The 12,080-nt window shown below is 38.6% G+C and overlaps 1 protein-coding gene across 6 annotated transcripts in view; it reads left to right on the top strand.

The window, feature by feature from the left end:
- The window catches only part of LOC133622442 (protein FAM184A-like), a 114,069-nt gene that overhangs the window by 63,405 nt on the left and 38,584 nt on the right, over positions 1-12,080 (top strand). For 2 of the 6 annotated variants that reach the window (XM_061985192.1, XM_061985190.1), the window contains exon 23: positions 557-682. The exons of 1 other annotated variant lie outside the window; for it this stretch is intronic. In XM_061985192.1, the coding sequence (XP_061841176.1) occupies positions 557-682 (126 nt within the window). Of the gene's footprint in view, positions 1-556; positions 899-5,475; positions 6,956-12,080 lie in introns of those variants that run through there. 3 more of the 6 variants (XM_061985193.2, XM_061985195.2, XM_061985189.1) reach the window with 3 other exon arrangements.

Below are 12,080 nucleotides of genomic sequence, written 5' to 3'. Positions count from 1 at the left end.
AACAAAAAAAACAATCTGAAGTTGTCTTAATTTATGAGTTATCGTGCCATAAATTAGTATTGAGCCAGCGCATTTTGAAAAAGTGGAGCCTGACCTAATGTTTGAGTGTTTTCTATCAGGCATACTTGCTTTGTTGGCATTGAACATTACCTAGAGGCAGTGTTGCTTAGGTGATTGTTTCCTCACCGGATGTGATGTCACGAGCAACAAAGGTATAGAAATATTACATAATATTAATATACTGTTTGATTTCACATATATTGATACCTGATAGTACGGACCGAAATCTGTACCCATCCCTACTCACGCCGTGTAGTCATCTGTTATGTTTAGAAAGCTGCTCATCATCCACAGTTGACATTCAGTCACAAGAAAACATCTTATTTCCATCTGTTTTAAGTGGTTAAAACATCTGTATTCCTGTGTGTATGCTAAAGATGTGAACTCCAGCATGCTCATGTGGGCAGCAATTACGACCAAAGACGACAAAATTGCTGCTTTGCTTATCATCCGGTTATCCCCCACCCCCGACCCGCCTCTCTATGTTTGTGTGTAGTCAAAACCAGGCAGCCAGTCAGATCAACGCTTGGCCCGCTTTCCTAGCCAGTCCGCTCTCCGATTCGTCAGCCCTCCCACCGCGAGTCGTGCAAGCGAGGAAGAGGAGGGACAGGAGGTGGAGGAGGTAGGACCAGGAGGCCGATCAGCGCCTCCTCACTCCCCCCTCCAACGTACCCTCCCCCGACTTAAGAACGCTCAGCCGCTCCTCCGCCCTCTCCCTCACCTGCCGCAGCATCCGCCACCTCTTCCTCCTCTTCCTCCTCATCCCCCGCCAAATCATGCTCTCGCTCATACTCCTCATCCTCAGGAGCCGCCGCATCAGGCAAGTTTTAGGAGGTGAGCAACAATGTGACTTGCTGCCACGGCTGCTTTGAGATGATGTGGCAGCCATGTTTGCTGCCCCCACTTCCTCCCGTTTAGATCTCCTCACTGACCACCCTCACCCATTTTAACCTCCCTTTCCCACTTTCACCCTGATCGTTAAAGAAAAAGAACAATTTGAGGAAGCAAGGCACTCTTTTTGCAGGAATTACAATGAATGCTGCAAATAAACAACCTGCCCCAATGAATTTTTTTAGTTCAGGTTTGATGATGCTGTTCCATTGTTCCTGAAGAAAAAATACATTTTGTAGTCATAATGCTCCAACATTATATTTTCCTTTCCCCGCCAGATAACTGTTACAGCCTTTGAGACCTGCTTCAATTCCCAGTCTGCTTTTCGTTGCTTGTAAAAGGAGGCCACATTTACAAATCCGTTTTAGTGGGGCAGTTCAAAAAGTGCAGGCTGCAAATGTGAGACTTAACATAACGCTGTTGTGCTTTTGTTCTCTGTGTGTGGGCTAATGGATGACCCGTTATGAAAACTTTGAAGGAGAAAAATACCTTATTTATGACTTATGACTTAAAAAAATACATTTAATGTACCGTATTTTTCGGACTATAAGGCGCAGTTTTTTTCATAGTTTGGCCGGGGGTGCGACTTATACTCAGGAGCGACTTATGTGTGAAATTATTAACACATTACCGTAAAACATCAAATAATATTATTTAGCTCATTCACGTAAGAGACTAGACGTATAAGATTTCATTGGATTTAGCGATTAGGAGTGACAGATTGTTTGATAAACGTATAGCATGTTCTATATGTTATAGTTATTTGAATGACTCTTACCATAATATGTTACGTTAACATACCAGGCACGTTCTCAGTTGGTTATTTATGCCTCATATAACGTACACTTATTCAGCCTGTTGTTCACTATTCTGTATTTTAAATTGTCTTTCAAATGACTATTCTTGGTGTTGGGTTTTATCAAATAAATTTCCCCAAAAAATGCGACTTATACTCCAGTGCGACTTATATATGTTTTTTTTCCTTCTTTATTATGCATTTTCGGCCGGTGCGACTTATACTCCGGAGCGACTTATACTCCGAAAAATACGGTATATGCAATCTGCTAGACTGACCTAACTGCCTTGGTTTTGTACCAGGATGTTAATATTGTGTGGACTTGTGAGACCTTTTCTTTTTAATGTGCTTTTGTGGTGTATGTGTGTTTGTATGGCATGTAGGGATGGGTACCATTCACTCTAGAACCAATACTGTACCAATATGCGGTGCTTTTTTGTGTTCACGTGATAGTAAATGTTAACTTGTTTAATGAAAAAAATCACATATTTAATGTACAATTGTTCCTCTCAGGGAATAAAACACACTGGTCAATCCCAAGTTCTTTCGGATGACTTATATGTTGAGTAAAAAGGACCACCGAGACAGAATAGCAATATCACCAAGTTTTACTAAAGCTTTAGGAGACCAGCCCTCACAATGCGTCAATAGCATCAGCAAGAGGAGGTCTAAAAATCAAACGGAAAGAGTCAGCTTGACTTATATGTTGAGTAAAAAGGACCCCCGAGACAGAATAGTAATATCACCAAGTTTTACTAAAGCTTTAGGAGACCAGCCCTAACAATGCGTCAATAGCATCAGCAAGAAGAGGTCTAAAAATCGAACGGAAAGAGTCAGTTTATTTAGTTCGAAAACAGCCCCTCCTGCCCAGAAAGAAATACAGCCTTTTTGTTCTAGACCGATAAGGCCTCCTCCACAAAAAGGGAGTACATTATACTCCCGGTAGACATTCCAGCCTTCAAGGTGAAACACAGAGTTTACTAACGATCATAAGGTAAAAAACAAAAACAAAGTGTACACATAGGAAAATATTAGCTACTTTAAACATGGTTATGGATAAAGAAAGAACACTTTAAAAATATATGCATTCTCCACACCATTCAACACTGAGCCGATAATTACTGTCCGGTTATTATAACTTGCTTTCTTACACTTCTATGTCTCATTTGCAAGTATGTATTCATTTTAGTTTGTCTGAGCTCGATTGCCGTAGACAGGAATTAGGAGGATACGATAGCACTTAATTGTCATTGCACTAAAAGGGGAACTGCACTTAAAGGGGAATTTTGTCTATCATTCACATACCCTATGTAAGACAAGAACATATGTTTTTATTTTTTTATGCATTCTAACTATTGAATAAATGCGATCAAAAGTCTGCTTACAATAGTGCCTATGAGAGCCGCTCTAGTTTGTCTATAAAGCGCTCCAAAAAACTTCCAAACACATCTATCAAGGTTTTATATACACACTGTAAGTATATATGTAACGTCTTGGGGCTGTGCAATATACTGGTATTGTACTTAATACCGGTATATTTTAGAAAGAGCTATATATATTTGAGACATTACCACAGTATCGGTATTTTTTTATGTGACTTTGTTACGGCCCTTTGATCTTCTCTGCGCCTGACAGGCGAAGCACAGAGCATCCTCTTTGGCTCACCCCCGCCGCTTGCGTGTTTACAGACATCACTTACTGGACAATGTCTGCTGTCATTAGGTGCCAATAAATTCACGTTTAGATGAAGAAAGACTCATAATCTTCGCGGGGTAAAAAAGGGGCGTGGAACCAAGCGTCTTTTTGTGTCTCTCTCGCCATTCACGGGGTCTAAATTGGATGCCATATGAGAGACATTATTTATGATCTATACAGATGTCAATACAGCCAGCACAAGCTGTTAGCTCCCTCTGATCACGGCGCCGCCAAAAATAGTTAATCTGCGTTAGCGCTTATAATAACATTATCGCTAATACTTGGTTAATATTCAAGTCATGAAATATAAATTGAGTATTTTGGGAGCTTTTTGGATGGTTTTTAGAAGGATTTATGGGCAGAATAGAGGACCTCCATTTGACTCTGTTAAAAGCTGACTTTTGTTTACTTTTATTTATGAGTTAGAATGCATAAAAAAAAAAAATTGTCGTCTTGCCCCTCATAATGATTGTGAATAGAGATGTCCGATAATATCGGCAGCCCGATATTATCGACCGATAAATGCTTTAAAACAGTTGTCCCCAACCACCGGGCCGCGGACCGGCACCGGGCCGCGGACCGGCACCGGGCCGCACAAGGGGAAAACAAAAAAAACAAAAAAAAAATTTAATTTTTTTACAGTCCGTAAGCACACATGATTGTATTTCTTTATAAAAAAAAAAAAATTAAAAATCTTTTTACATTGTTTAATGCATCCAGTGGGGCATCGCAACAAAATTAGGCATAATAATGTGTTAATTCCACGACTGTATATATCGGTATCGGTTGGTATCGGAATCGGTAATTAAGAGTTGGACAATATCGGAATCTCGGATATCGGCAAAAAAGCCATTATCGGACATCTCTAATTGTGAACCATAGGCAAAATTCTAAAAAAGGTGGCGTTCCCCTACAACAAAATTACATTTTCAGCACAGACACGTTCAAGAACAGACATACATTGTAGGTATACAGGGTAGACCGAACAGGTACGCTGATGGGCCTCCCCGTAAAAGGTGGGAAAAGGTGAATGTGGGGGGAGAAGGATGAGTACTGAAATGTCGATCCAAGACTAGCCACAATAAGATCCTGAGATCGGTAGGTTGTGAGTTCATACCAAAGACTATAAAAATGGGGCCCATTACCTCCCTGCTTGGCACTCAGCATCAAGGGTTGGAATTTGGGGTTAAATCACCAAAAATGATTCCCGGGCGCGGCCACTGCTTCTGCTCACTGCTCACCTCACCTCCCAGGGGGTGATCAAGGGTGATGGGTCAAATGCAGAGAATAATTTTGCCACACCTAGTGTGTGTGTGACAATCATTGGTACTTTAACTTTTTAACTTAATACAGTATACAAGTTACGACACAGAAACCACGAGACTTGCAACAGTAATACAAGACAAAACACAAAAGAAAGTGGAGCAGTGGCAAAGGCGACCGCCTTCGCCTTGAGCCAAGGGAGGAAAAGTATTGGCAATCAACTTGAAATTGCCAGGTTTTTCTTTTGTGTTGATACTGTAAATCCTTTTAACACGTAGAACTTTACTTTTAAGCAGTGTATATAAGGTGTGCTTGCTTTGTTGGCATGGAAAATTGCACCATTACCTGAAAGCAGTCCGGCTGAGTCGAATATACTGTAAATACGACCAAGTGCTTGAGCTGGTGACGTGACCTCATGTACAACAAAGGTATTGAAATATAGTACCGTTTAATTATTATACGTGAATCGGTTCTTGGTAGTATGGACAAAATACCTATAAAAGTACCAAATTTGGCACCCATCCCTAGTGGCATGTTGTCGTCATTCCACATGTCCGCATGCAAAAAGGATGCAAATGTGAGATCATGTAGCAGCTTGGAGCATGTTTAGCGTGTACCGTAATGCCTCTAATACGGGCACACTCTAAAGATTGCATTTTCATTTGAAGATAATGTGTGCATGTGTATGTTTGGGAATATTTACTGTATCAGAGCCATACAGCCTCGCCCCTCCGACACATTTTAACTAATGTTTCTATTCCCTCCCCTAGCCTTCATGAGGCAAACGCGGCACCATCAGACCCCAAGGCAATGGAGGCGAGAAAAAGCAAAGATTGCGCTGCAAAAAAACGAGAGCTGCATGCTCACTACTTCTCTTTCTGACGGGCTTAAATGCAACTCTGTAAAAAGAGGACGTAATGGGACAGACAACTACATTTGGACAATTTGACTTCAGATTTTTGTGAGGGCAGCGGGAGTGTAACGTCATGTAATTGCGGGCTTTGGGCTTCCATTCACAATTGGCATCACCACAGAAATGCATGGTTGCATGACACAGGAGAATATTTCTCCTCATTCTATTAGGACAAGTAAGTTATTACAAATTACTTTTGGTGACTGTAGTTTCCTTTCACCAAGTTTAGCTAGCTGTCCCATTGCGTTGACCTCCGCGCTCACTGTGACGCACCTCAGCAGTCTCAGTAGGGGGCGCCGTCGAGACAAACTAACATTTTTGATCATTCTTATAGTTATGATATAGCAATCAACGGTTTTTCTGTGGTTTGTCATCAGACAAGAGCATTTCTATTGGTTCATACTGAGGATTAATTTTTCAAAATCATTGTGTGATTTTGCCTTTAATTTCTTGAGCATGATAATAAGAATAAAACACCATTATAGAAAAAAAAAACATTATTTTTATTCAAACTCTTTTGTGCAGAATTTTACAATATATAAATATAACTACATTTTTTTTGTCATTTCCTGTTTCTATTGGATGGCACTGTGACTAATTCATGAAGTGACCTGGGTGTCATTTTCATTATTCACACCAATTATCATAAACATAATATAGTTCTCTAGGAAGCAGAGTTATTAACATGTAGATTTTTTTTCCGGTGAATTGTCAGGCTGACCATTAGTGGTGGGTGAATGATGCCTTTTCAGGGTAAGACAATTAAGAACTGATTTTAATTTGCAATGCTGGTGATGATGATCTCTCGTCTGTCATTTATGAACAAAAATGAGCGCCACATATTGCTCTCAACAGTTCACAATTTTTTTTAATGTGCGGGGGTAAATGTGTTGAGCCATGAATGAATGTTTAAAATGGACAAAGACTTTTCAAGAGTAAAACATACACAGAGAATGTCTGCCACTTTTGGAGAAACAGAGAAGATAGCGGACAATAAACAAGACGGTGCTGATTCTTTATGTAATTATAAACAATTATTAGTACAATTAAAAAAAAAAAAAAAAAGTACGGTGGGCTCTAAGTATGTGCTTTCACTGCCATCTAGTTTCTACTTCAAAGTGTGGTTTAAAATGAGTAAAACATCAATACAGTATTTGTTTTCCAATTTTTGTTGAAATCCTGTGCTTTTTTAGGTCAGGATTACAATGAATACTTCCATGCATCCATTTTCTACCGCTTGTCCCTTTCGGGGTCGCGGGGGGTGCTGGAGCCTACTTAACACACACATATGCATATATATATATATATATATATATATATATATATATATATATATATATATATGTATATATAAATATATATACATATATATATATGTATATATATATATATATATATATATGTATATATATATATATATATGTATATATAAATATATATACAGTATATATATATATATATATATATATATACATATATATATATATATATATATATATGTATATATATATATATATATGTATATATATATATATATATATATATATGTATATATATATATATATATGTATATATATATATATATATATATGTATATATATATATATATATATATATATATACTGTATATATATTTATATATATATATTTACATACATACCCACACATATATATATATATATATATTTACATACATACATACACACACATATATATATATATATATATATATTTACATACATACATACACACACACATATATATATATATATATATATATATATATATATATATATATATATATATATATATATGGAATAAGTTGATTTGATGTTATTGAAAAAAATCAGCCTCAAAACGTTGCAACTTTTGCGATACATTTTCTGAAAAAGCTGCTACGAATTCAGGCACTTTTTCATAAAAAGCCCACAAAATCATAGAGGGACTGTGTCTTATTACATATAATTGTTTGAGCAAAATAAAGTCAGTAGTGCTAAATAAGTAAACAAAAGACTACTCTAAATCAAATCCTTTGGCTTTTTTGGCCCCAAAGCTCTCCTGAGTCCAAGGATTTTTTTCCCTGATTCCAGACTGATCTTACCATCGATATTTGCGTCGATCCGCCCACCCCTAATGTGACTGCTTTCTGACTTTTGGAAAATATTTTCATTTTCGCACAAGGAGCATTGAACTTTTTTGTGTCTCTGCCTGTAATGCAAACAATAGAGCATGCCAAAACAGAAACACTCATTATGCTGCTGTCTCTGACTTAAATTTTGTTTTTTCTATCATCCCTTTTTAAGGGAAAAAAAAAAAGACTTTGCATTGTTTGTCCGTTTTTTTGTTTGTTTGTTTGTTGCTCATAACGTTCAGTAGAGTGTACAGCAGGGGTCCCCAAACTACGGCCCGCAGGAAATACCAAGTAATTTTTATTTATTTATTTTTTTTTTTAAATCTGTCCTTTCTAATCCATTTTCTGCTGCTTGTTACTCTGTGTCTCCTAGCCGCTCAGGCAAATCATATTGTCTAAAAATTAATTTTCTCATCAATAACGTGACATCGCGCTCGGAATATATATATATATACATATATATATATATACACAGCCCGGCCCCCGGCCAAATTTTTTTAACCCGATGCGGCCCCCGAGTCAAAACGTTGGGGGACCCCTGGTGCACAGTCTCCAAATGCATGGTCATCATCAGCCTGAACCCCCCAAAAAAGCCTTGTTATGCAACCAAACAAAAATAATCGATTTGAAAAAATGGGGGGGAAAGATTTGCGAACAAAAATAATAAGTTTCAAATAAGAATAAAAAAAAGTCTTTAAAAAAAAAAAAAAAAAAAAAAAATTATTCACCAAGATACTAGTTTTGTTTACAAATGAAACAATTGCTCCCGTTCAACTATGAGTTTTGTTTGCAAATCTTTTTTTGGTTGCGTGAACTTCAATCTTGTGGGCGGAGCTTTGTGAGAAGCCTTTTTATTGGCATTCCCACAAAGGCCAGTCATCTTTAGCAACACATACTGGTGAACTTTTAGATTGCATCAATGTTTATCCAACAAACGTTTTATGTTTACACCTCCTTTTGCCAGCACCAGCAACTATAACCTCATTTTCCGTCTTCTTCCACACGACCAGAAAAAAAAAAGTACATTATTGTACAACTTGCTTCTTAAGGATGGTACTATGTGAGGCGTACTGCTTTTGTACTTCTGACACTTGACTTTTCAACCTTAAAAGTTGTTTCTTTTTTCTTTAAGGTACACACGTGTACTTTTGAGAATTCAACAATAGGCCCTATTTGGGGAGCATTCTTGTAGATTGCGGGGCTGAAATGGACATCTACTGTATCCCCTCTTTCTGCACGTCTTCCAGCTGGTGCATTATGTTCTTTTTTCACCAAGGTAGCAGTTCCGACAGAAACAGCAGGATATGAATCTGAGAATGTATCTTTTCAAATCCCACTTATCGATTTTTGGGGATCATTTTTTTCCCAGGCATTGACCGTCCTGAGCGTGTTGCCGAGTCATCATGCCTATACGCTGTTTTCTTTTTGTACATAGACAGGAGACTAATACATAGTGAAGATGTTGTTTCATACTGTACACCCCGACTTTGAACCGCTGTTGGTTCATTCCACTTTGCACACTGTGATGATCACTGAGCTGTGAAGACATTTTTAATTGCACTTTATTTTTACTTCTAATTTCCACATGGTCGGTCTCTTCTGATTATTGCTGACTTTGTCCGTGCCAAGAAGCACATCCTAAGTAGGGTTGCCAACAGTCCATTCGATTCTCGTATTTAGCTGAAAAGGGACTCACTTTGTCCCGAATTACTGTGAGAAGCAAAACTAGTCTGTAAAATCTTGCCACACGGACTAAGCCTGTCGTTAAAACTCACTGCCGAAATATATATTTCAAAAAAGAAGCAATGGAATTAGTTCGAAGCTCGTTTTTCGTCCGACAAGGACGTGACAGGTGGCTATAGTGTCCACACAGGGTACATGTTAACTTTCCTGTTATCCATCCATTCATTTTCTACCGCTTGTCCCTTTTGAGCTATCCCAGCATACTTGCCAACCTTGAGACCTCCGAATTCGGGCGATGGGGAGGGGGGGGTTTGGTGGTAGCGGGGGTGTATATTGTAGCGTCCCGGAAGAGTTATTGCTGCAAGGGTTTCTGGGTATTTGTTCTGTTGTGTTTATGTTGTGTTACGGTGCGGATGTTCTCCCGAAATGTGTTTGTCATTCTTGTTTGGTGTGGGTTCACAGTGTGGCGCATTTTTGTAACAGTGTTAAAGTTGTTTATACGACCACCCTCAGTTTGACCTGCATGGCTGTTGACCAAGTATGCATGCATTCTTTTATGTGTGTGTTAAAGACGCACATGATATGTAACTGGGCCGGCACACAGTTAGTATGGAGGAAAAGCGGACGTGACGACAGGTTATAGAGGACGTTAAAGGCAGTGCCTTTAAGGCACGCCCCTAATATTGATGTCCGGTGGAAATCGGGAGATTTTCGGGAGGGACACTGAAATTCGTGAGTCTCCCAGGAAAATCGGGAGGGTTGGCAAGTATGTATCCCAGCTGCATTCGAGCGGAAGGCGGGGTACACCCTGGACAAGTCGCCAGCTTATCGCAGAGCCAACACAGATAGATAACACTCACACACTAGGGCCAATTTAGTGTTATAGTATTACCAGCGGTGTGCCGTCAGGGCCAGCAAGGCCTTCTCTGCTGGCCTAACATAACCAGAAGTCATGATCATAATTAAAGATAATTCTTTTTTGATTTACTTTCCCTAAATATTTAAAAGTATTCATATCTTCATGTCATATTATGCTCGTTCCAGTGCTGTCGTTTTTAGTTTTAGTTTGTATCCAATCAGAATTCAGCTCGCTTATGTTGCCATGCTGTACCAAATCTGCCAGAGGCCTTCAGAATCAACAATGTGGGCGTCCGTGCACTGTAAGCGATCGGGGACATACAGTTGATAGACAGTTGCGATAGCCAATCAGATCAGGAGTTGTTGTCAGTAAGGCCTTCTAGCGGGGGTGTAATAGGGGTGTGTATATTTTCAAGTATTTCTTATATATATATATATATATATATATATATAATCCGTTCATGAATGAGTATATCCGTTCGGGCACCGTGTTCAATGGAGAAGTCTGATCTACAAAATTTGCAGGCAGCATATCCCTTCCCCTTCGAGCCGTCCTGGATGAACTGAAATCATTTTTTCCAATCATTTTGGAACTTGCAAGCGTACTTCTTCTTCTTACTCGTCGTCGCCATGTTTCTTCTTCGTTCTTCTGCATTCATCTCTGTTATGTTTTTGGACATTACTACTTGCCGTAGTTTTGAAGCAATGCATGATGGGAATCGGGTGTTGTGTGTCAGTGTATTAACGTGCCGGCTGGAATAAACACACGCTGAGAAATAGCTCCGTGCCTGCCTACTTTATGGGTTATAGATAAACCTATGGATAACGGAGACATATATAATAGTCTCCTTTTCAGGTGAGAGAGGACGCTAAAGACAGTGCCTTTAAGGCACGCCCCCAATATTGTTGTCTGGGTGGAAATCGGGAGAAATTCGGGAGAATGGTTGCCCCGGGAGATTTTCAGGAGGGGCACTGAAATTCGGGAGTCTCCCGGGAAAATCCAAAGAATTACTTAATTAAGTACAGTGTTTTATTTCCTTTGTTCTAGCTGTGTGTAACGTTACAGTGGGCAAAAATGTTAAATAAAACCTCTGACTTGTTTTTAATGAATACTTAGGCCTACTACGCTACTGTATTTTAATGGTAGTACTTGGAGAACCAAGTTTTTTCGAAGGTGGTACTTTGAGAACCACTGATCTAGACCACAAGAAAGTGTTTATATGTATATTTACCGTATTTTTCGGACTATAAGTCGCAGTTTTTTTCATAGTTTGCGAAAATAGGTGCGACTTATACTCAGGAGCGACTTATGTGTGAAATTATTAACACATTACCGTAAAAGATCAAATAATATTATTTAGCTCATTCACGTAAGAGACTAGACGTATAAGATTTCATGGGATTTAGCGATTAGGAGTGACAGATTGTCTGATAAAAGTATAGCATGTTCTATATGTTATAGTTATTTGAATGACTCTTACCATAATATGTTACGTTAACATACCAGGCACGTTCTCAGTTGGTTATTTATGCCTCATATAACGTACACTTATTCAGCCTGTTGTTCACTATTCTTTATTTATTTTAAATTGCCTTTCAAATGTCTATTCTTGGTGTTGGGTTTTATCAAATACATTTCCCCCAAAAATGCGACTTATACATGTTTTTTTCCTTCTTTATTATGCGTTTTCGGCCGGTGCGACTTATACTCCGGTGCGACTTATACTCCAGTGCGACTTATACTCTGAAAAATACGGTACTTTATTCAGTTAACGCCGTTATTTTGCAAG

The sequence above is a fragment of the Nerophis lumbriciformis genome, linkage group LG23, assembly GCF_033978685.3.
Source record: "Nerophis lumbriciformis linkage group LG23, RoL_Nlum_v2.1, whole genome shotgun sequence".
Lineage (NCBI taxonomy): Eukaryota > Metazoa > Chordata > Actinopteri > Syngnathiformes > Syngnathidae > Nerophis > Nerophis lumbriciformis.
Note: the sequence above shows the minus strand (reverse complement) of the source record. Positions and strands in the feature narration are given on the sequence as shown.